The sequence below is a fragment of the Cydia pomonella genome, chromosome 1, assembly GCF_033807575.1.
Source record: "Cydia pomonella isolate Wapato2018A chromosome 1, ilCydPomo1, whole genome shotgun sequence".
Taxonomy (NCBI): domain Eukaryota; kingdom Metazoa; phylum Arthropoda; class Insecta; order Lepidoptera; family Tortricidae; genus Cydia; species Cydia pomonella.
This window is the reverse complement of record NC_084703.1, coordinates 38,733,290-38,758,943: the sequence shown is the minus strand read 5'-3', so window position 1 is coordinate 38,758,943 and position 25,654 is coordinate 38,733,290. Positions and strand designations below refer to the sequence as shown.

General features: G+C 37.5%; 3 protein-coding genes and 1 long non-coding RNA gene across 5 annotated transcripts in view; 1 reads left to right on the top strand and 3 right to left on the bottom strand.

Annotated features, from left to right (window-relative positions):
• The window catches only part of LOC133522649 (protein sickie), a 268,242-nt gene extending 264,395 nt beyond the window's left edge, over window positions 1-3,847 (bottom strand). The window contains exon 1 of the mRNA XM_061858067.1: window positions 3,782-3,847. Coding sequence (XP_061714051.1) covers window positions 3,782-3,832 — 51 coding nt within the window. The 5' untranslated portion in view covers window positions 3,833-3,847. The remainder of the gene's footprint in view (window positions 1-3,781) is intronic.
• Window positions 3,848-11,222: 7,375 nt separating this feature from the next.
• LOC133522907 (uncharacterized) lies at window positions 11,223-14,201 on the bottom strand. Its single transcript, XR_009800148.1, has 2 exons — window positions 13,909-14,201; window positions 11,223-11,366 (listed from the first exon to the last, which is right to left on the bottom strand). It is a non-coding gene; the product is annotated as an uncharacterized LOC133522907 (long non-coding RNA).
• A 597-nt stretch (window positions 14,202-14,798) lies between these two features.
• On the top strand, window positions 14,799-21,586 carry LOC133522853 (putative lipoyltransferase 2, mitochondrial). 2 transcript variants are annotated; one of them, XM_061858317.1, is made up of 4 exons: window positions 14,799-14,894; window positions 17,143-17,303; window positions 17,599-17,811; window positions 20,674-21,586. In XM_061858317.1, the coding sequence occupies exons 1-4, from the start codon at window positions 14,845-14,847 to the stop codon at window positions 21,015-21,017; spliced, it is 768 nt and encodes a 255-aa protein (XP_061714301.1). In that variant the 5' UTR covers window positions 14,799-14,844; the 3' UTR covers window positions 21,018-21,586. The 2 variants fall into 2 exon arrangements, with proteins under 2 accessions (XP_061714301.1, XP_061714308.1); XM_061858324.1 differs by lacking the exon at window positions 14,799-14,894 and adding an exon at window positions 16,923-17,076.
• A 494-nt stretch (window positions 21,587-22,080) lies between these two features.
• LOC133522776 (uncharacterized) overlaps window positions 22,081-25,654 on the bottom strand; it is a 75,091-nt gene continuing 71,517 nt past the window's right edge. Inside the window, exons 11-17 of the mRNA XM_061858231.1 lie at window positions 25,136-25,311; window positions 24,270-24,403; window positions 23,642-23,781; window positions 23,481-23,562; window positions 23,250-23,394; window positions 22,937-23,150; window positions 22,081-22,737 (exon numbers count right to left, since the gene is read on the bottom strand). Of these exons, the coding sequence (XP_061714215.1) occupies window positions 22,586-22,737; window positions 22,937-23,150; window positions 23,250-23,394; window positions 23,481-23,562; window positions 23,642-23,781; window positions 24,270-24,403; window positions 25,136-25,311 (1,043 nt within the window). The 3' untranslated portion in view covers window positions 22,081-22,585. The remainder of the gene's footprint in view (window positions 22,738-22,936; window positions 23,151-23,249; window positions 23,395-23,480; window positions 23,563-23,641; window positions 23,782-24,269; window positions 24,404-25,135; window positions 25,312-25,654) is intronic.

The following is a 25,654-nucleotide window of genomic DNA, read 5'->3' as shown; positions in this document are numbered from 1 at the left end:
AACGAAATATAAGTACTTAATTGAAAACAGAAACTCCACGTGAAAGTAATCAAATCGTGAAAAAAATTATGTGACTCCTTTAAACTTGGCTGCAGTGTTGGCCGAACGTTAATTGGAATTGACCATTAAGAGGCTGTCAATACCTAAAGCGCGCACACTGTCTATTTGTATCGGAGTAAATGAGATAGCACTGTCGCATGTTACTGGGCCTGGCCAAGGGAATAAAGAAAATTATTTAAATAAAAAAAAGTGCATTATTAGTGTAATAATTTACTCGTTAGCGGTTTAGATATAAATGTTTCGAAATTGTGATTTTAATTGCAGACCCATAAGTCAAAACAATAAAGACATAGAACCGTTTACCTAATTGTGATTTTAAGACCAATCTTTGCAATTATTTTCTATGGAGCCGATTTCGTTCAATCATGTATCGAGTACAACCACGGTCTTTGAAATATAATTAATATGAACATATATTTTTCTTACTTGACTAAAACAAATAGTCTTACTTAAAAAACTGTTTAAGTAACATCCATTTCAAGGACATTGGGTGTTGACAGCCCCATAACCATTACAAATTGAACCGTAACGGACGGTTACAGTTTACGGTTCACGTTGTAATAGTCAATTTTAATTAACTTACGGCCAACACTGCTTGGCTATTTAATCTAGTTGCCTATAAAAAAATATTTAAAGCACCAATTATCTTTTATCAAAACACAAAACCCAAGAAACTCGACTATTTTAAACGCATTTTCGTGAAACCTTTGGATCGTATTGTTAAAAGAATCAATAAAGTTTAAGTTTATCGATAGATTTTCAAAGTAAACTCTCTTGACCCTCGAAAATAATAATGTAAGTAAATTCCTACTCGTAGGTAGGTACCCCAAGATATATTTATAATAAAACAATCAACCGCCATATTTTTAGTAAACAAAAATATCTAACTGGCCCATCGTCTTTCTTTATAGCACTGGCAGCATGTTTTGGGAAAAGCCATTCCCATGAAATTCCTCTGATACCAGAGGATTGTGTTACAAAGTTGTTGTATACGTTACGCTCTGAAAACCCGGGAAAGGTACAAAGGTTTAGGCGCGGGTACGCGGAAGTATAAAGCGGAAAATTCGATTTTCTGGCCCTCTGATGGCTAAAGGACCTTTTCCACCGGCCTTACGATTTAACGCGGCACATTTCATTTTGACACATCCCACTTTTATTTTTAGCTAAGGCTGTTAACCTTAGGATTATGATTTTAGTGGTCTGTGTTATCTATCATTCACTGTGTAATCAATGGAAAAGGGCTATAGACTGTACATATAGGGTATACATAGGTACCTTTACCTATAATACTCGTACGCTGTTGTCTATATCCATTCTGGCCCAACCCTTAACGATACTGGTAGGTAGCTAATCTAATTCACTAAGCCAATTTCCGGCCAATGTAGATAACCATATCGAAATATATAGTCTCCCAGTCTGATAAAAATACAGAAAGGCCGAGGACTATGCGTTTTTCTTCTACATTTTCACGAAAGAAAAGCTGATACTTTCATCACTGAATTTATCCCGTAAATGGTAATAATAATGAGAGCTATTTTTTTATTACCAACAACGGGTTCCGCAAATTTATATGACGGAATAGGTGACTACATCAACATTCCCACAGAATTACCTACGCTCTACGCAGCCGTAGCTACAGTAACTACCGGAAACCAATGCCTCAGACACGCGTGACTATACTTACAATGTATATTCGTAGCACAGAGTGCCGTGCTATGACTCTTTCTGACTAATAAACAAACATGCCGGCTTACGGATCGCACCCGAAAGATCAGACAAGTGCTGAATGTAGATAGCAGCACCACAGCATGAAGTTTTTTTGCCTTCCCAGCGAACATTTAATTCGTTATCCATTACGCGTCGGCCCACTCTCAATATCCCCCGCATAATTGCAAAGGGCCCGCCAAGTTTGCCGGCAGATGTCGGGGCAATGTGGGTCGCGGACTGATAAATGGTCGCGAACCCGGGGGAATATTGTATCTGTGAAATAGCTTCCTACTGTTACTCTCCCGTTCCCGCGTAGCGAGTACTACTAAAATCAAATTTGAACTTTATTTCTATAAATTACGGTTACTTTTAGACTCTATTGTGGTTTTCATGATTGAGAAAGTAGAAGGACAAAATAGCTCCACACCGTGAGATAAGGCCACCCGGAGACGCCTGCCTTACGATTTATGCCATCTCAGCTATATAATATTTGCGACTCAACAAATTTACCACTCATTTACAGCAATATCGAGTCCATTTTTAAGGACGGACAGGTGGATCAGGTAGGTGCATATCATGAGCATGCTTACAGTTAATACGGGTAAAATAAAATAATGAATTGTTCTCTGACAATGCCATGCATCTAGAATTAGCAGTCGTTATAATATACTAAAGTAGAAAGTTTTGAAATATAAGTACAATCACACGTCTGTAATAACTAGGGCACTGTCTAATGCGCGGTGTTAACACAATGTGCGCAATTTAGCCCTTGACCTGGCCACGCGGGAGCACCGTTCGCCGGCGCCGCGGTGGCTAAGCGCTGAGCCCTGTACCACATTAATAAAGGTAAGTGCGCCCGTGACGGCTAATGTGTCGTTATGGCCCGTCCTGAAAAACTTCTTCTATTCCCCTGAAACATGCGGGCCCAAACAAAAACAGTCTCTATCTCAACTAAAACAAGATGTAAAATAACTCGCTCGGTACCAACCAAATCGCGTTTACGGGCCACCGTGAGGAGCCTGCAGTTTTAGCGCTTACCCGCGTCAAACACACCTAATAAAGCCTTATTATCCACGCCTTAGAGTTTACATTGTGCTGCTTATGTTGAAATTTCGATCGGTGTGTACAATACACGTATACATATTGTATCTGTATGGTGAGTCTGGGACTGAAAGTGCTTGGCTCGGGTGAAAGTGCTAAAAAGGCGAAACAGTACGTAATGGTAAACGTAGAACTTTGAATTGAATACGTTTGAATATTAGACTCCAGATAACGCTGATCTGAATTAAAGTCATGTTATATAGAGTCACCTGCCATGATACGAGTACCTTAATCGCGCGAAAATTATGCCAATCGCTCTTACTGCGCTATAATTAAGATCGAGACGTATCTAATCAAATGAGGGTTAACTTAATACCCCAGCTAGTAACATTTATAAATATGCATCATTATTGGTTAACCCTTTAACAGGCCGCACTAATCTAGAAAATTTTCTCAAAGAATCTAAATAAGTATATCCCAAATAGTTAAGTTTTGGTGATTCATTTTTACTAAAATTAATTTGAACCTTTATCCCTTTGAACGCTAGACACTAGAGACACTAAAGTGGTCGTGTGCTGTCGTGCCTTCCACGATGGCGGACCCTGTCAAAGCAATTTTACTGTTGACAAATAAGGTTTAAATTCGGTTCTCACTAGTTGAGACGTTGGCGTGTATTCCACATTTTGATGCGAGAGAGAAAGTGTTCAAAGATCGGAACTCTAAGGTTGAAATTCTATTGACAAGTATGTGATCGACAAAAAGGGGAAAATTACCAGTTACCTACTCCAAGAAAACATAGTGAAGCATCCTGCATACCTATAACTGCGAAGAAACTTAATGCGGTGTGTTGTGTGTAGCCCCTGATCCGTATTGGGCTAGTGTAGGAGACTAAGCCCAAAGCCTATTGTTTATTATAGCGATTCTGTGGCCAGTATAAAAACATGCGGTTAATATTAAAGATATGAGAAGTTACCTGTATAGTCTCATCGTAGGAGTAGTTGCGGGTTGCGGGCGCGGCACTCATATCACCGGCGCGTGCGCGTCGGCGCCCACATCTGGAAAAACCACAAGGTTCCGGTTGGTTAAACCCGATTCACACGTGTGTTCAGTCTTCACTAAATTAACTGTATCTTGATTTACAATTATCTTAAACTTGCTCAAAATTACTTATCATCAGATGCTTATCTCGCATCGTTAGGAATTTGATATGGATAGCTGTGTTTGTGAGTCATTGTCAAACCAGTTTTGAGATAGTTGCATTAATAAAGTATATTTATTTATTTATTTAATTCTTCACTAAGCTTACGATATAGCTGACACAAGGATTTACTTAAGTTACGTTTTATTATACATACGCTCGAAAAACATTACCCTCCTTCTGACGCAATCGGAATCGCAAGATGAACCATCCCCATACATATATTTTTTTCGCACTTACATAGAACCATCGATCTTATTTTTTCAGGAAAATCCTTTAATTCCGCTAATCCTAAAGAAGTGGGTCCAAATTATTTAACAGAAGCACGCCAGATGTTGGTGCAGAGTTGCTGAAACTTGTCCGGGTTGCTCATGAATAATTATAAGCGGGGATAGCGGTGATAACTCACTTGGCCGCTGCCGTCCGCGTGCCGCCAACCAAGCAAGTCACAGGAGTAGGCGATATCAAGTAAAATTATGATTCATAACAGCGGGGCAATTTCTAGTTAGCTACGCAATCGCATTCACCTACAATGTAAGAAAAGCTTTGTACAGTAAAGTTAGATTGTTTTAAGAATTCCAAATTGTAGGAAGAGCTCATAAGCAACATTAAAAAAATCTTACTGTCACAGACATATTGTTGACAATAACTAACGGACAATATCTGGACAATAGGCAATACTTCCGCTTATACAATGCCATAGTATTTTATAATTTTACCATACAATATGCCCAGTACGGGGAGGTTTTGCAAATTACTAGATAATGTACTGTAATCTTTATATTATAACTCACCCGAGTGCTCTCGGCCAATGTTGCACGAGCACTGTTTTAAGTAGGTATATTAAAGACTGCTTCACCCAAGTCGAGACCCCAGTAGTAACTCGGTGATAGCAAATATTTATCTCCATATTAGGTAGAGATGTAGTGAATAATCCTTTCCCATCGTATTTTCTCGGGGTCGTTCGTATTTGTCATACTTCTTCAGTCAACCTCAGTACATTTTGTACCGAGACTGACTGAAATAGCATAACCCGTTCGAACGTTTCCGTAAAAAAACTATTGGGAAGGATTATCCACTACATCTGTACAATATAAATACTCGGGTAATGAACCGAATGTCCAACATGTAAAAAATTGTGTGTGATTCTATGACAGCTCAAGTCGCTATCAGCTCTTTTCTTAAACCTCTGCCTATTCTGCTTTTGAGGAAACGCCACTTTTTATGACTTAATTAGCTACATCTCAGGGCACGGGTCCCGCGGCCACGGCCGTGCGGAAGCATGCATACTTTATTGTTCAACAAGGAATTGGGTTAACAAGAGCTTTATTACTTGTAAAACTGTAAGTATCTTCTACCCTTTTAAAGCGAAGAAACATCCGTTGCCTTGAATTATAATTCCCGTGCCCGTTGCGTTAGCTGCCTAGACTGCGCGGAATGAACTGTCGAGTCACGAACTGACCGTTACAACATTCTAAAGAAAAGAGCGTACTCTCATCTTAAAAGCCGGTAACGAACTTACTACACCTCTGGTGCTGTGGGTGTCCATGGGCAACGGTAATTACTTATCATCAGGCGATTCGTCTGCTCGTTTGCCTCCTATATCATAGAATACATAGTTACAACATTTGAAGCACACATATATTAATATATACAAATATACGCAGTAAAGCTAAATAAAAGTGTGTGGAAAAGGATTAACCGTCTTCAAAAGTTGAAACTAAAATAACTAAATACTTTCAAACAAAAAAATATTTCTAAATCGGTACAGAGATGACTGATTTCTGAGGTAGTTATTATATCCTTGCACATAAGCCAAGCTAATTTCTCCCATTTTTTTACGTACTGCCAAGAAGTACTCACATTTCACAAAAATACCTTGTATTCCTGAGAGTAGAAATATAAGCATTAGGCTACATCTACATTTTCTTAAAAGATCGCATGTGAGCAAATGACATGTTATGGTTATAATCATGAAATTAAGTGTCACAAAGTATTTTGCGTCCCATAACCCACGTCCGTCGTCCAAATTGGACACACGGGATAAGGCTGTATCACAACGGATCAAAGCCTGGGTGCAAAAAAGCGGCGAGCGAATCGATCGGGAACTTGGCATTCCTATCACGGAGCGGAGGCCTAGTGCGCCGTCGCCATGGCTACCAACGCACCGCCGTCAATGGATATCAACCTACCGCCAAAAAATGTTGCATGTTATTTGCAACTTCTTGTCTTCACTGTGTTAAGGATTTGGCTGAATATATGGTATCTATAAAACCTAGTAATTACTTACTAACTAAATTGAGCATTTTGTATTTTTAATGGCTGTTTTCATAATGACATATAGACACTTAGTTTTTTAAATACTACCTAAACCAAACCATTGCTTATAGTTGTCATCTTTTCTGAATTATTTTTCTCACTGCACCTACATTCGAGAATTTCTGTTTTGCCCTATGGTTGACTGGTAGAGAATGCCTTAAGGCATTAAGTCCGCCATTTGTACTTCTTTTTATTGTGCAATAAAGTTTAAGTAATAATAATAAACCAGCGGTGGCAGCAAGGTTCCTTTTTATCACTTGTCACTATGCTCGTCATTATTGTGCTTACATACTTGTTAGAACGTGACAGGCATGGTGATAAATGATAAAGAGCTGACCATCTTAGCCCTACTGAGGCGTTAGCATTGTCGCGTTTTTATCGCATGTGACCATGCCTGACACGTTCTAACAAATACGTAGGTACACGATAGGCGATAAAAAAGGTGTAAGTTATTTTTACATATAAATGCTTTGCAAGGATAAGCCAAGTGAATCTGCCTTCAACGAGTTTTGGCTAGTAAATTTTTATGTATATTAATAAATATGCAAAATTTCAGCCACCCAATCTACATATCTTTTTGTAAAAGAAACGAAATACGATCTTCAATTTTTTTTTCTAGACAGCTTATTTTGACTTGCGTTACATATACTGTGCATTGTGCAGACAATTATGTTTGACATAGCTATACATTTTCTATACCCATATGATAACCTATACGATATGAATATGACACATTGTGTGCTGAATTTCGGCTCTCAGTGACATGGAAACGGAAGTTGTTCTATGTAATGGAGTTTGGTTGGCTATCTCATTGTGATGCTAATATCTACGAATTTAAAACGACTTGGATCGAAAAAAGTCGCGAGTAATGATTTTAAAAAGTACTGCGCAGGAAAAAATCAATATAATTATGTTATATTAATAAGTAGTATGCCAAAACATTGCAAATAATTTGTGGTATAAACATCGCATCAGCAGGGACATTGCGCTTTATTCTGCGGTTCTAAAATTAAATAGATTTTCTTGAAAATAGCCTTTTCTCAAGGCATATCGTTTAGAATTCATAGGTTAGCATAAGAATCAAGTCCAAAACTGTACTACCTTCCCCTAGAAACAAAAAGCGGCCAAGTGCGAGTCGGACTCGCGCATGAAGGGTTCCGTACAATTTAAGACGTATTAAAAAAAAATCTTCTTACTAGATCTTGTTCAACATTTTACCACTTTGGACACACATTTTACCACTTTGGAAGTGTCTCTCGCGCAAACTATTCAGTTTAGAAAAAAATGATATTAGGAACCTAAATATCATTTTTGAAGACCTATCTATAGATACACCACACGTATATGTTTGATGAAAAAATTTTTTTTTAAATTATATGACGTATTAAAAAAAAACTACTCACTAGATCTCGTTCAAACCAATTTTCGGTGGAAGTTTGCATGGTAATGTATATCATATATTTTTTTTAGATTTTTCATTCTGTTATTTTAGAAGTTACAGGGGGGGACACACTTTTTTTCACTTTGGAAGGTTCTCTCGCGCAAACTATTCAGTTTAGAAAAAAATGATATTAGAAACCTTAATATAATTTTTGAAGACCTATCCATAGATACCCCACACGTATGGGTATGATGAAAAAAAATTTTTTTTTAATTTCATGACGTATTAAAAAAAACTATTTACTAGATCTCGTTCAAACCAATTTTCGGTGGAAGTTTACATAGCAATGTATATCATATATTTTCTTTAGATTTTTCATTCTATTATTTTAGAAGTTACGGGGGGGGGGGGACACACACATTTTACCACTTTGGAAGTGTCTCTCGCGCAAACTATTCATTTTAGAAAAAAATGATATTAGAAACCTCAATATCATTTTTGAAGACCTATCCATAGATACCCCACACGTATGGGTTTGATGAAAAAAGATTTTTTGAGTTTCAGTTCTAAGTATGGGGAACCCCCAAAATTTACTGTTTTTTTTCTATTTTTGTGTGAAAATCTTAATGCGGTTCATAGAATACATCCACTTACTAAGTTTGAACAGTACAGCTCTTATAGTTTCGGAAAAAAGTGGCTGTGACAGAATCGGACAGACAGACGGACATGACGAATCTATAAGGGTTCCGTTTTTTGCCATTTGGCTACGGAACCCTAAAAACGCTTTCAAAAACCGCACCCGTGAGTCCCGTGACGGAAATATGTAAGTATGCCAAAAAGCACAAATAATTAGTAGTATAAGTACCTTCGCGGATATAGATTTTTTGTTACTGCTGTAGGTTTTTGTTATTTGGTAAAATGAGCATAACTCAGCACTGGTTTTGTCGAATCGTCGGAAATTCACAGGTTAGGACACCAACGCTTGGTAAAACTTATTTCAATCAATAAAATAATAATAAAAAGAACAACTTCCTTTTCCATATCTATGAGAGCCGAATTTCAGCCCACAGTGTATTATTATCTTGTACCTTTAAACGAGCAATTTATATAGGGGATATTCAGGGGCGAAAAATCGATCTAGATAGATCTTATCTTTGGGAAAATGCGCATTTTTTATTTTTTACATATTTTCCGAGCAAACCTCGGTCTACCAGATATTTTTTTATTCTATAAGGCACGCAACGCAGACGGACAGCGGAGTCTCACTAATAGGGTCCCGTTTGACCCTTTGGGTACGGAACCCAAAAAATAACAATGAGCTAAACCTATCCTAAAATTGTAAGCAAGAAAAGACTTAAAACTACAATAAAATAAAAAATTAAAAATTACATAATTAATTATAATTGCAACATATTGAAACTGTCTATTCTTGTGATGTATGATAACCAAGAACTCTTGACGATTTGCCTCCTAAATACCGTTAGCCGTGAGTTGAATGTATCGATTTTGCTATTTTTAGGGTGCCGTACCTCAAAAGGAAAAAACGGATCCCTTATAGGATCACTCGTGCGTCTGTCTGTCTGTCCGTCTGTCACAGCCTATTTGCTCTTACGAGTAACACTAATTGCCGCTGCGAAGGTGTTACCAACTCTCGTGAAAGTGTGTGAGTAGGTTTGATAGTTACATAGAACTTCTGTTGTTTCGTTTTTTTGGAAATTGTTAAAAATAGCAATGGTTGGCTCAAAGGACTCACAAGTAGTAAGTGCCTTTAAAGCCTATGGCGCTTAAGACTATTGTGAGTTCGCGGTGATGCCTTAACGAAGTAAGTTTTTTTTTTACCCGACTACAGCAAAGCTAAAGCAGTATGTTTGTAGATATATATGTATGTATGTTCACCTGTTTCCTCAAAATCTTCGAAGATAATCGAGCTGATCTGATGATCGAGATAGGAGGTAGGAGGTGGCCATTAGACCTTTGTGATAAAACGCAACCTGTCTATTTACAGCGATAAAATCTTGTATCAGAATTTTTATTCTTTCGACAAAAAACTTTATTTTCGAGTAGACATTACAATTTTACAATGCCCTTATATTATGAACGTCAAATAAAGCTACGCCGGGCGCCGGCTCTAACCCTCTCTCTCTCTAAAATAGATACTTATAATAATTTCCCAAATGAGGTGGCATTCGAAACGCCTTTATTAGGCTAAATAAATAATGCGTCATAAACTATTTTTGCCCTTATGCTATCCTAAGTCTGCCATGAATAAGAAAATAAAGTCGGATCAAGATAAACCCGGAGCAATTTTTTAAAATATGATGTACCTAAAAGTTTAATGACACTCCTATTTTTTGTGCTTTTAAAGGCGCTGCAAAGTTATTTTAGACGGACTCTAATAATTAAAGAACGATACCGTGTTGTACATCATTCAAGAAAGAGCTTAAGTAACAAATAAAGTACTTACCTACATATTGTTAGCGATTGTTTTGGGATTGCTTGCATGCACCTAATTGACCCGATAATAAAAGAAGACTTTTGCAGGGAAAGTAGATTTTGAATCCGCAATCGCCGTAGTCGAATTCCTATATCATACATATGCAGATTTTTGTTTACAGCTATATAAGTTATACGTAAGTACTTAAGTAGCATGTTTAATTATTATGGTAGGTATTATCTTCCAACCATGGACCGCTGGTATACAGCTACTTCTCGGCCTACTGTGCAGCGCCAACATATTATAAAACGAAGCCCGCTGCTAGTGCTCCAGTCCTTTCCCGGGGCGCCCTCGTACTGATATCGTGGGGCAGCGCTGCGGGTTCTGTGGTACCAGGCTCCTTCGGTGCACTCATACAAAAAGAGTCGGGCCAACTGTAATAAACAGTGCACGCCTTCGACGCCCATACACGAACATTCGGGAAAAGCTTGACGTATATTTGACGTGGTGCGCGCGCTTCAGTATGCTTGAAGAGCCCTTGACCCTCGGACTGATAAGCCGTACGAGGCGCGCTGCGCGCAGGCCAGTGTCGGGCATTCTAATACTTAAAGAAGCGAGGTGGGCGCAGGCCGACGTAAATTCCTGGGCACCAAAGGCGTCCTCATATAAACGGGGCTACTTACAGGGGGCACTGCGCGTTATCCGATGCCCTCGTAGTAGATACATAATATAACTATAGGGCTGACGCCTAATATAGATATGTGGCGCGGATTTTTTATTGTAGTCGGTTTTTAGTTATATATTAAGTCTATAGTAAATAAATAATAGTCCGGTTTACAGTTTGCAGAGGCACTATTTAAAAATCGTGTGATGTACGGAACCCTTAGAACGCAAGTCCGACTCGCACTTGGCCGCTTATTTGATACCAGATCATTGTACAGACGACACATTCTAACAATTGGATAATAAAAACAGATATTACTTCTGTAGACCTTGATGTTTGACGATCTTTTTGTGACATTCTTATTATTAAGTTTACCATATCTATAAAAGTTCAATGTTTTTTTTAGAACAATAATAACTGCATCAATAAATTGCTCTGATATTTAGATTAAGATGATATTTGTAAAATTTGACGATTTAAAAGTGCTTGTTGCTAGGCCTATTTGAATAAAGAATATTTTGACTTGACTTGACTTGAAGGGCGAAAGGTAGGAGCACGGGATCTAAAACAAGGGGAATTGAAAGTAATTAGGGATAATAAGCTAAGAGATGATTTTTTGATGAATAAGTTTGTGTAGGAATAAGAAGTCATGTAAAAGGCGAGGGGAATCAAGGGATATCGTATAGGTATATAAGTATGGTAAATTTATAGTGATGTATTCTATTAAAAAAAAAAAAAACCTTATTTTACATTCAAGAGCCCCGCTTTGGTGAAAAAAATGGAGGTGTTGCTCCAAACCTAATATTTATCTTCTTATATTAGTGTTTATGAATGTATAAATGACAGATAACAGTAGAACTGTACAAGTTGAATGTAGAAGTTTTATGGCACGTGGCAGAGCCCTCGGCGAGCTTATCGCTGCGATATGCAGATCGCTACTGCGTCGACGGAACGGTGGATAGACGAGATATAGGCTCTATTTTTACTGCTAAGTCTAGCCTGGGGACCCTAAGGCTGTATTGGTTCCTTTTATCTTCTATTTATAAATATATATATTTATAATGATACATACTTATTTCATTTAGAAATTTCTATAGTTCATTAATAATTAAAAGTAAAAAATGACACAAAACAGAACTATATACTTAAAAAATAATTTAATTTCTTTCATTGTATTATAACACACGTAAAGTTTTTATTAAATACAAAACCAAATTGTGAAACCAACAGTGAAATCATGATAAGTAGCTAATCACATGCATACAATGATATAAATCATTTAACTCCAGAAGTTCGAAAATTGAAGTACTTACCTTGTACAAATTGTACATGTTGCCTTTACTCACGCCTAGGCAAGCAAGAAATGTGCACGTGCTTACGATCTCCCGCACGCCGAAAAAGAAAGGGACAAGCCTACCTATGTTTAACAACAAGTATGACAAAGATGAATGGTATGCGAAAATTACTCAACAAAACAGATTCATTCGTAATGAAATAAATATGGTAGTATTGTATATGCTCCTCATGTATGAGTACAACATGTCTACTTATATTACCTACTACCGGTTTTTCAAGTATTCTTCATGTGCTAGAATCAAAAATGTCTTACTGGGTTGGTAGACTTAAAGTATTCATTTAGAATAAAGTTAAAACACCGCTTTTTGTTTACTTATAAACCTAAGTCGAATATTTTCGTAAAAATGTTCATTACTTACCTGCAGTATTCTATCTGGAAAGGAATATGATTAAGGCAGTTTTATATACGTTGCAAAAGTACGGGACGCGCAGTCAGCTTATCTCACTGCGGTATGCAGATGGCCGCCATGTCGACTCAACTATGCAGCTGATTTGCTCAACAAACTTTTTGCCTTAACTATTTAATCTGCTTAAATTTTAAATTAAGTTTAGCGATTAAGTTGTGTCCATTTGTTCGGTTATTAGGATTGATTTGTTGTAAATGTGAAAGTAATAAGTTTGTTTTTACGAGTATATCTGATTAGACTTTTATAACTATTAAATTTAGTATCATAGTCGATGAATTTATGAAGAAATTGAAGGAATAGATCTGGACTAGTTGTATTTTAATCCGACGATTATAGATAAAAAGGGTAGAATTTACATTAAATAATTCTAGGCGTTTGGTTGCATGCCGTTCCCCGATCCATCAACGATGCGGCAACTAACGTTCCCTAAGCTCCATGATACATCTCTGTTAACAAGTTATCGCCCAGAATGAAATGATTGACGCAATTTGTACCTGCCCGGGGTCTTACAAGCTTTATTGAACGCGTGCCTCTTTATTAGGCTGATAAATATATGCAGTTCGTTACTTTCTTTCAGGTCAAACCTTGTAACTATGATTTAAGCCCGGGCCCGATGCCAAATTGTACTGGAATATAGCACATTACTACGCTTTGTACCTGGTTAACCGGATGATGGAGGTGGGCTTACGAGATTGGTAATAAAACAATACAACCTCATTGAACTTATGCTTCACATAATCGCTTCATTGAGTAGAAGTAGATCTAACTAAAAAAAAACCGGCCAAAAAGGTTTCGTAAATACCATTCTGTCATAAAAGGCCATACAGGGTCTATTATTGAGTATCATTTGCATTACAAGCATAATAAGGGACTAAGGAACTACCTACGCAGCGCTTTGTACGTCTTTTTACTAAGAAGAGAAGATTTTATGCAATAACTGAAAAACGGCTGGACTGATCATGTTCGCTATAGTTTTCCTTTAAAAAAATTTAAGCTACGGATTTTTTCATATTTTTGGACCCATGGTACAAAAGCTAGAAGAGGGGTGCACATATTTTATCAAAAAATGGTTTTTAAGACACTTATTCGTTTTTAAAGACCTATTCAACGCTACCCCACACAACATTTTTTTGGAGCTACTATTTTACGGTTCTGTCGCCATGCATGATTAATATATCCATGCCAAATTGCAGCGTTCTAGCACTAACGATCACGGATCAAAGCCGAGCACGGACGGACAGAGGGACATGGCGAAACTAGAAGGGTTTCTAGGTCACTACGAAACCCTTAAAGACTGCAATATATAACATTATGTATTGAATTTTATTTTCAAACCCTTACCTTTACTGCCATTTACAGCCGTCCCATTTAATATCCATGAGTCAATTTTCAGAAGTAGCTAAAGCTTGGTGATCTGATTAATTGTATTATTAAGGCATGCTGCATGTAGGCTGACACTTTCACGCAACTGTCATTTAACAAACTAGTGCCATTTATTATAACAGAAATAACTTATTGTAGGAATCATGTAGAAACATGATAGAAAACGCATGCCTTTGCCAGACGTCAGACTTTTGACATTCATTTATGTCGTACCTAAAACTTGGTAGATACTTGGTACCAAATAAACTATTTGAATAGGACCGAAGAGGTTGGAAGGTACACTAAAGAGTGCGTTGCTATTCTATGTAATTGTCTATTATTGACATTGTTTTTGTCTGGCCATCTCACTGCGTTTTCATGGAATTTTCATATGAAACATTGCCCCATACTTTGTTTATAGTTTTTACTATAATATGACCGTAATATGATAAGATTCATATACTAGCCGTGTCTTATCTAACCTCGACATTGGCAGAATCATCAACACCTTGATGGAGCCATAACACGAAAAATTGATTGATTACTATTAATATAAAAGATATGAAAAAAACTTAATTAATATCAAAAGTACGTTACTTAATGAGTGAAATCACATCAAAACTTTTTATTTATTAGATATAATATTATGCATGATATGTGTATCTAAAATATTATGTAATTTATTTTTAATCGCTCCCATACATTTTTTGAAAATTGCATGATTGAATTTGAAAGGGTTTTGTGTGATAGTACAATATTTGTAATTATAGATCGAATATCCCATAGGCGTGCAGGACGTTATAGTTTCACAAAGCGTTCGTGGCGTTTTTTCGTGGCCACCCCGACTGCGGCGCAAGTTATAAATATCTCTCCTGCCCGGAAGCACATCGTCCTGTTCCTCCGCTTATCTAGACTATGTTCACCGTGTTCATGTTCACCTCTAATATCGGCAACGACGGCAATAGGTAAAACTTAGAGCCTACCGCGAAAATATACATTTCGTTATCTGCCTTTCTGACGCTCGAATGTACACTGACATATGACAAAATAACGATTTTCGCAGTACCACGGTATCTGTCTACCAAGTTATTATAGGCGGCGATCCGGCGAAGGTATTTTACTATGGAGCAGTGCTTCATATATGATTTATGTTCTGCAGAAGAAGACTATTTGAGCTAGGCATATAAAATTAACAATAGAGACTCACTAAAAGATAAGTTTACGGACGGGCCTTTAACGGTCAAGGCTGAAAAAAATCCTCATCGCCAATCTATAGTCCTAAAAATTCTATACAAGAAGAAAATACAAAAAGATGATATTATAGGGTGGTTTTTGAGAACGTTGCCCTATAAAGGGTTAACATAACACACGTTAGGTGACAGCCAGTGAGTTCTGGCATTGCGAGAGAATGCCTCCAGTAAGAATTGCAAAAAATAATTAGACACAAATCACCTTTACAGTTTTCGTATAAGTAGGCGCTTAGCACACTGAATCCGATTCGCACGTCGCTCCGATGTTTGAGTGCACAACGCTATGCGCGTATCATAGCTATACACGCTCGCACGACGCCCTGACTTCGAATCGGATCCAGTGTGCAAAGCGCCTAATCTGATGAGCTGTGTTTATTAGGTATAGGTATGTTAATAATGATGCAAATGCAATTTCCATTGAAATATTATGTGTATATTTTTTTGAAATTTGTTTTTATTCTAGAGACTTCTAGGCTACTAGAAGTTTCAAAAATTTTGTAATGGTTGAACATCTTATTGTATAAACCTTATCATTAAGACTGACATATCTATAAATTATTCATTATTTGTAACAAAGCATTCATAATTACATCAAATTGCTTTCATAATTAACTTTTGTTGACTTTACAGCAGTAAATATTAATGATAAAAGGTAGATAGAGGTTTCATTCGATTAACTAGTAAGAAACTACTGCCTACCTCGTAGAGTTAAACCAAGATAAATTGCCAGCGATTTTGACAGCCCAGACAGTGCAAGTGTTATTTTAAATGTCAAACTTCAATGAAATTATGACGTTACTTAACACTTGCACAGGCTGGGCTATCAATATTGATGCCAACTTAGCTTGGTCTGACTCTAGCTAACTATGGTACTAGCACTGACAAATTACATTCTCTTTAGTACTACTGACCAGCTCTGGTCCATATTAGTACCTTCTTTAATAGTTTTCGTACACCTACCTACATTTTTATTCCTTTTCATTCAAGCCATAAGTGTAGCGGTAATTTTGAATATAATTTGCTATTGAGTCTACAGCCTACTTGCGGTTATTAACCGGCCGGAAAAGCTTATGCATGCATTTGAGATAAAATGTAATTATTTACAGTCATTAGAATGCTTTAAATTAAACCTTACCCCTGTTGTCATCGCCTCAGAGAATTCCACATCTTTGTCTTCCCTGACACTTATTCCATACGCGATATACATATACAACAATGTCATAAGAGTTATTTTACATCAAAACTTAAGTTGGACGGCCGTTGACATTAATTAAATTACACGGTACAAGTTACAGCATAATCCTTGTCAGTATTAATCTCAAACAAACTTAATCATAGTGAATCTATGTCAAACCCAAAAAGTAAAGTTTGTGTACGGTGTAACTTAAAAATAGTAATGTTTATATTGACAGCTGGTTTACGTAACGTATGAAACACCGCCCTACGACCAGAGAACACGGGAAACTGAATTGACTGAAAAGATGAAAGCACCGCACTCTCGCTGCGGACGAAAAGAGAAATTTGATAACAGCGCCACTTAGGGTGGAGTAGCTGAACTTGCGTGATGTTAGCGGCATCTATGTATTTTTATAAATAACACCCAAATATTTCTTGCCCTTAGAAATAAAAACATTAACATTATTAATAAATATTATAAATATGACGATAAAAGCTTTATATTTTTAGAAGCAACGGGAAGTGTAAACATGTAGGTAAGATTATAGTTAGCTTATTTTTTTATTTGGTAAATATGGCAATATTGTGATCAAACTGTCAAGTTGGCAAGTGCTTTCTGAGCTTATTCAATAAACCTTATTGTCCTTTTCCTTTTCATTTGTTTTAAAAATTTATATTTATGACAAAGTAAAAAAAACCGAACAAAACAAATAATGAAAAAGTAATAAAAATAAACGAAGTAATTTTAAGTTATAGTTGGTGGGGATTTATACATTATTTTTTACAGCAAAATGGTAAAAATCTGGAAGCTGGGTCTGATGAGCTACGACACGGCCCTAAAGATACAAAGGGCTATAGTGCGTAAACAACTGGATTCCATGATTGACGGCACAGGCAATGATTGGGATACTCTCCTATTACTGGAGCACAGACCTGTATACACTGTGGGTTAGTAGACAAATTTATAATGTAATGTTACCTGAGGACGCAGCTAGCAGTGTTAGAGTTTTATGTAAAAGGGTCTGTTTTGTAATAAAAAGGGCAACCTCATAACTTCATCTTGCAATGTGCTTTAGACTAATTTTGTATTAAGATAGATATTACCTAAAATGGCCCATGTTGCAAACTATTACATTGGGTTGTTAATTCAATAAGTCGAATCCAAAAGCTTATTCTACCACAAAAATATGTTATATACTTCTCTGGTGAAAACTTATAAGCTAAGATTGAAGTATAATTTTAGGAATCAGAGATCAGACACGTAAAGAAGAAGTACAAAGACTGAGTTCCTTGGGAGCAGCATTTAGAAAAACAGACAGAGGTGGTCTGATCACTTTTCATGGCCCCGGCCAGCTAATTGCCTACCCGATAATTAACCTGAAACACTTCAAACCTAGTGTAAAGTGGTATGTCAACAGCTTAGAGGAGACGGTCATAAATGTTTGCTCCGAATTAGGTAAGTTTTGGTTAGTTTTAGTTATTCCTTGTTATAAAGAGTTTGACAATTAAAACAAAAGACTATTGTGATTTCTAATGCGAGAGAACCCAGATTTGGTTAACGTTAATCTGTCTCAATTTCATGCTTAAGGAATCTCATTGTGTGCTGCCATGCGAAGGTATAAATCTGTTTAAATGAACTACACAAATCATATGTAAGTCAATTAAAGTATGTATATGATTTGGGCAAAATAATACATGTATTATTACATCCATGATTCATGAATTCATGATTTTTTATTATGCCATGCTGCAAAGCTAGTACATGATTATTAAAAGAAGAGGAACCATCAAAAGCTATATGAAACAGTTGAGACATTATGAACATAAATGAGTAGGGAATCTGTAGCAAAATGGTTTCTATTTTCATATAAGATAATGCACTCTAATATCTTGATACAAAAGTAGGGTTGCCATCCGTCCGGGTTCCCCGGATTTGTCCTAGTTTAGAGGGTGTCCGGGGAGCATCCGGGGAGGACTTCATTTGAAGTCCAGGTTTAAGCCTTAGGCCGCCCGCGACACATGTACAACCTGTTTAAAAAAACCTGTTGACATGTCCGGGTTCTGGACTCTAAAATCTGGGGCTTTCACGCGTCTTGTCCTGGTTTCCAAATTTTAGAGATGGCAACCCTATACAAAAGCCAAATTGATGCCTCGCCACTGCTATGCAATATCAATTGTCAATGCCACTGCAATGCACTGTGCCTAATCTGCAAAATCTCTATATGCTCAGACCTGCACTATTTTCCAGTTTGACTTATTTACTTTCATATGTATAGTCTTTGCAATCTTGCTATATTTTATTGATGCTATGATATCTGAACATGAGCATAGGATGTCAAAGATATTGTTTGGAACCATTTATTTTCATAAGCTAGTATTATAACTCCAAAACGAGGGATGACTAGTTGTCTGTTACCTGACAAAATTGGTTTGCAGTAAACTTAGTACAAGAGCGCCGCGACTTTATCTCGCCCGCGAGATAGACTACCTGTCCCCCTCTCTAGTTAATGTGATTATTAGTCTCCTTTGTTTGAGTTGTTATTTCTTACGACCTCGTAGTTGAGCTTTTTCACAAAAAAGTGTATTGTATTCGATAATCCATCAAGTTTTGGGTTATTTATACCCAGAATAACGAGGACGATTGATTTAAAAAGGAAAAACAGTGTCAAAAATTGCAGCTTCGTGACGAATTTTTACATACATTTTGTATGGACCGTCACAAATCTGACACCCAAAATTTTTATGAAAATCTAGGGACACTATTTTCCATTGTTTTAATCAATAGTCGTCAAGATTCGGACTCGAAATAATCCAAGAATTGTTAGTATTTCGTAAAAAAGCAAATGGTCCACTTTTATATGTAACCATCCAGTTAGGTTTTATCAAAAATATTCAGTTGATTTCATGAAAACTATAACCTCTTGAGGTATAGCATACTTAGTTTTTCATTACATTACTAAAATTCTTGGAATGATAAGCTAACTTCGACTCCACTACCTGGTTGCCCACCACTTGAAGGGTTTTATCTTTATATTTAAAGAGCCCTTTAATTACATGTTTTTTTATCTGTTAAAGGGATATTTAAGTGTAACCTTTTAGCGAAGAAGTAGGATTCACTGGTGCTTTAAATGTCATTTCGTTTAGGTATACAAGTCAGGAACACGGATAAGACTGACAAAATCTGTAATCAAAAACTCTGCAATACTTTTTATTTTATTTTATTTTTTCGTTTTAGACCTTTTATATCTTTAACCTAAGATTTAAAATCAAACATCAACGCCATACAAATATATAATTTATGAACAGGGCTCGTACATTTCATGCTGTTGATGCAAAAATGACGTAATTTAACATACAGGGAGTTTTTTTACAACACTACAAATTTAGATAACTTACCTATTGACGCGTAGGAAAATAAATACTTGTTACAATACACTGTTAAAATTCAAAAATATATATTATTTAATAAACTAATAATCTAATATTATTTAGTTGAATGACAATAAGATGAAAGTCAGTTAGAAGTTTCTGTAAGTAACTACATCAGTTAAGTAAAGTAGGTTGACAAATGATTAATCAATACAGGGAGTTTTTTTACAACACTACAAATTTAGATAACTTACCTATTGACGCGTAGGAAAATAAATACTTGTTACAATACATTGTTAAAATTCAAAAATATATATTAAACTAATAATCTATTAAATCTATTATTTAGCTGAATGACAATAAGATGAAAGTCAGAAGTTTCTGTACTGATTGTCAAGTAACTATATCAGTTAAGTAAAGTAGGTTGACAAATGATTAATCATTACGAAAATACTAATTGGAATCATACTTTATGAAGCGTGACGTCATTTTTTGCGTCAACGGCATGAAATGTACGGGTCCTGTTTTTTAATTTTAGTGATTTTGTATGTGGCGTCTAGGGCATCTTTTGTTCTGCTTAATCTCTTTGTAACTTTTTATATTAGTTATAGGTGCAATAACGAATTTTAACTTATCCATACTCTTAAGCTCGGTGCACAGACATGGCGTAAGCGTGCGTGCGCGGGCCAAAGCGTGCCCGCGCACGCACGCTTCCGCCGTGTGTACAAATCGGGTTTCATACAAATAAACAATCCTGGACAACTGTAGACTGATATTTATTTGCTTATTTTTGTGAAAAGAACGTATGTTGGACTGTTTGTGTGACTACTACAAGTTTACAATTAGTTGCTTATTATTAGGTTTCTGACTAAACCGCACACAGTGTAATAACTTTAAAAGAATTGCAGCACTACTGCTGCCATATATGTGACAGAGCGCGTATTTTCAGGGCTGAAAGGCAAAAGGTCGCCGTACACCGGCGTGTGGATCGAAGACAACAAGGTGGCCGCGATCGGCGTGCACGCCTCGCGGTACGTCACGTCGCACGGGGTCGCGGTCAACTGCGACAACGACCTGTCCTGGTTCGACCACATCGACCCCTGCGGCATGGACGACAAGGGTGTCACCTCCTTGTCCAACGAAACTGGCTTGCCTTGCACTATAGACAAAATTACCCCCATGTTTATACAGAGTTTTGATAAGGTGTTCGACTGTAAAAGTGAAAATCTTGAAGAAGACGCGCAGATAGAAATTTTAAACAGTATTTACAATAAGCTTCTTGTTACGCAATGAGTGCTCGCGAATGTTATGTATTGTTTTTTATGGTAATTTTTACAATATTTGTGTTTTTTACGCACATGTCACATACGTTTTGCCTATTCGTGGTGCCATAATTATCTTTGTTTTGGCTCTTATAGTCCAGATACTAAAATGACAGTCCGATTAGCCAATTTACTACCTGATCATCTAAACACCTCTATTGTCAAGGCGTGTTCAAATATTTTGGAGCACCTCGGCCGCGTCAATATATATGTACCTATTTTATTCGAAAAAAAAAATGCAATCGAACTGTTTTAGTATCTGAGCAACTTTTAGTCGATTTTTTTTCGTCAATTTTCATAAAATTTGGTGGATAAATAGTTTTCTATTCTGTAAAATTTAAAGCGCCATTTCACCGTATGCTCTAAAAATCTTCAGAGCCACCATATAATTTCGTAACTCATCGAAAAAAAAATTACTTATTATTTTACCAAAATCTGGCAAAAGAACGACAGCTAATATATAAATTAACTTTCAAAAAGAGGAGGTATTTATTTTTAGTGCCAAGGTATATTTAATAAAAAAGAAATAAGTTTCTACAAGTTTATTTCATTTGTTAAATAATGAAAAATAAATAAGTCAATTGATTTAACCTAAATAAATAAAAGATGAAGTCTCAAGTTGGGTTAGGAGAAACGACAAGTGGACGACTTTGGAAGGCATGTACTCGGGTTGCGTCGTAGCGTTTCATCGAAACCCAACTGAAAGTTCGTGGATAGTAACCCGCTGCCTCCGCGGCAACGGCGTATTTACATACAACGCGTAGCTACTCGACACGGTACTGTCGACCCCGGGCGCCCCGCGCTCGGCGACCTCTGTTGTGAGGATCCGGATGACGCCCGTCACCAACACCGGGCACCTCCAGGCAAATTGGCTATTTGTTATCATACTTTAGACTACTTTTATATAAATAAACCTAATCGATAAATTCTAGTAAAGAATTATGCTAAAATGTAAAGGTTACAACAATCTACTAAGAGTCACTTGAATTCAGAATAGTCCCCTTGAATCTGCGAAAAATAAACTAAATGCTAGACTTATTTATTTCTATTATTCTCAGGGATTATTCCAAAAATCTATAATTTAAAACTTTGTTTCCGCCTTAATATTCAAAATTGTACAAACACTGGTCAATCGTTAAAAAAGTATTAAATACTTAAATTAATAAATGCATTGCTAAAATCACTAATTATATGTATAGGCATACCTTAATCTAAGTGTAGCATGAAATTACTGCCTCTATAATTTGTCGGTGTAACCACCCATAATAGGTACTTCATTGTATAACTACTCGTTAAACTACTTATTATTTAATAAATGCTTATAAATGCAATAAGTTACCGCTAAGGTAAATGCAAAAGGCGCGGTGGTTAAGTACAAAATACTGCGTACAACGGTGCGCATCGAGGTGGACGGAGTTACGACCTGATTACAATTATTTAGTCTTTATAATTTATGTCGATTTTGTCAGTCATTTGTATCACATGTGCCTCGATGAAGCAAACGGATGTCGAGTCGCATATGGAGGCTGTTGCGCGAGCCTACGAGAGGTGCTTGGGCGGCGCGAGCCACTTGCGCATGTAGTAGCAGAAGACGGTGGCGATGTACAGCAGCACGAGCAGCGCGCACGCCACGCCCAGCAGCAGCACCGAGCCCTTGCTCGGGCACGGCTCCACTATCGTCACGGTTTTTTCTGGAAATAAACAATGCGTGTAAACTAACTTACTCAAGAGCGCGTAAATCAAAATCAAACTAAAGTTAGCTGCGCTGCTTATCGATACTGATGTCAGTGGGAAAACACCGGGCAAACATATGCCGCATTATTTTATCTGCTTAGAAGAAAAGTGCTACTCTATACTTACTGAGTGTCAACGAGGTGTATGTGTACGTACCACCAAAACTGGTCTCCGACGCAGTGCCACCGGGCTTGTCGGAACGCAGAAAATCTGTGCTCTGTCTTTCATCTCCGAAATCAAGTACAAGGATTTCCTGGGAAATGTTCATATCTTCTTCCTGGCTGCGGGCCTCCCCGGTTTCATTGTGAGGCAACGAACGTTTCTTTCTGCCCCATGATTCCAAAGATTCTCTGCCCCATTCGCACACCGCCTAAAAAGAAATAATTGATTCGTGTTAGGTTTTGAATTACCGAAATATAGTAGTTATGATTAAGTGGGTACATAACAGTGAAATAATGGTTATACTCACTGGTTCGCAAGGTCCAAGACAGTATTTAACATTGCACTGGAAGATGACTCCATAAGACTCGGTGAACCGGAAAGCTTCGTACACGGACTGAAGAGCGTTGCCATCGGGAGTGAAAGCCGGGAAGATGCCAGGGTCAACGGGGCATCTAAACAGGAACATTTTATTATTATTGACATTATCTCCTTATCGGCCGTGATGTTAAATTCAACAATAATCACTTCGAATACTCACCCTTCATCGTCAATAATCTGGAAAGTGCTCTTCGAGTCCTTGGCCATCGCCACACAGCTGCGGGCGAAGATGCCATACGGAGCTGAAAAAAACACGAAGATATTAGGATCGTTGTAATCTTTATTTACATGATTCACTAAAGACGAAATTGCATGTCTCACTGTCTTCGGGAATTTCGATGCGGAAGGTGAGGCGGTCCCCAATACGGACGGTCTCGACCTCGCGCTGGCGCGCGTCGAGGATGCGGATGCGCGGGGGTGGGGCCTCGGGCGCCGCAGTGATGGAAATCATCTCCGGATCCCTACAAATATACATCGTTGTAAGACACCTCTGACACTCATCATTACTCTCGCCTTCGCGCCTCAAATTATACCAATAAAAATTCCATCACGTAAGGATGAAACGCATATAAAATTTACTTAAATCACGGGAACATGTTTACATTACAAAGTAGCCAGACCATTATACTAAGTAGCGGCAATGTGGGCCGGCTCGGCTGCAGTTAAGGTAGCTCATTGACAGTAATCACGATCTTTATCATGCTTCGGGTAACCTCATTAAAATACATACAAAGTCTGGTGAAATTGCGTTTAACGTTGCCGCACACGTCCTCGCACCATTTCTCGCTTGTATAAACCCTGTTATACGTTTACAATACAGAAGCTCGATAGAATTTTAAAATTCTATTCGCATGGGAATTAGTTCGTGTACCATACTAGTATTAGGTTTATTGACAGTTCCGTAATGATATGTATAAAGTTCTCGCGGTGAATGGCTCGTTTTACTAACCTGATGGGCACCATTCCAAACGTAATATTCTTGGAGCTCATGTCGTACGTGCATTTGACTTTGTAGATCTTATCCGCCTTGGTCATTACGACACTGTGATGCTGAAGAACGACAGTGTTGGAGTACACTCCGGTCTAAAATTAAAACGAATTGTTACAAATCATCATTCAACATGAACATACAAATATTTCGACAAAAAACATATAGCTGTTAACAGCAAGAAGAGAAGTTATCTCGCTGAATACCTTCTTTCGCACAAACGCTACAATGTACCTATAGAATGCGGAGTTCGTCTCGCCTATTTGTTTCATTCGACGCACGTATTCATGTAAGTACTTCAGACATTTAAAAAACACAGCAAATATGTATGTCTAAGGATTACCTAGGCCTGTGCCCTAGCTATTCCTTCTAAGATATATTGTAGAAAAACTAGCAGCAATAACAACGTTTAATTACCTAAATTACATACTCGGACTACCGAGTAGGTATGTAATTATACACATATACACTGGTATAGGTTATGTTGACGACAATTGAGGTTGAGACCTACCGGGGGACGAGAGTTTACAATGTTGACCGCGAAAAACTTACCTACATTACAATGGATCCTTAATTAGGTCGCCAACGCGCATGTGCCTGCGACCTTAGACTATTGTAGATAACCTCATGCATCTTCAGAGCAACAAGCTAAACATAGATATATTTTAGAAAAAAGCTTCGTCGAGCTGTAGCATATGACCAATTGCCTCAAAATATATATACTACGAGTAGACACTGAGTTGACCTAACGGTCGCCTAATTCTGCATAGTTTCAAGCACACAACACCGGGTCATTTGTCACCGATAGTGTAGTGTGGATTACTCACGACGCTCTGCGTGTTGCAGTCCTGGCCGGCCATCGTGAGGTCGAGGCGGAACAGGTCGCTGTTGACCACGTCGATGTTGCACGTCTCCGAACGGCCCAGCGCGTAGATGCGCCCGTTGAACGGTTTGTTCGTTCTGACCTGCACCGCGATTCGCGTGTCCTTGCACAGTACCGACACTGAGAAAACACCGGGTAAGCTCACATTTATTTTGAACATTTTAAAATATAGTTTAAGAAACTGTAAAATATAGTCCCGTTGATATGACACACTTAGTTGTGTTTGCAAACAAATAAAAAAGACAAATACGGCGTTCTCTGAACAAAAGATTTGATTTGGCAGAATTAATCTTTGTGTTCCTAAGATGTATTTAAGAAGTGGAGCCACCCAGATTTTTAGAAGCGTCGGCGACGTCCGAGTTAATAATTGTTTAAGTTTAGGTTCAAGTCTAGTTTGCTATCATTTTCAGCTAAATCAAATATGTTGCTGTTATTGATTCCCCATACCTACCAATTTCCACCT

Excerpts from the sequence above, each read along its gene's own strand:
- LOC133522853 (XM_061858317.1), top strand. The coding sequence starts at position 14,845 with ATGTTCACCGTGTTCATGTTCACCTCTAATATCGGCAACGACGGCAAT. Across the intron at positions 14,895-17,142 it reads ATCGGCAACGACGGCAATAG|CAAAATGGTAAAAATCTGGA; the intron begins GTAAAACTTAGA and ends TATTTTTTACAG. Across the intron at positions 17,304-17,598 it reads CAGACCTGTATACACTGTGG|GAATCAGAGATCAGACACGT; the intron begins GTTAGTAGACAA and ends GTATAATTTTAG.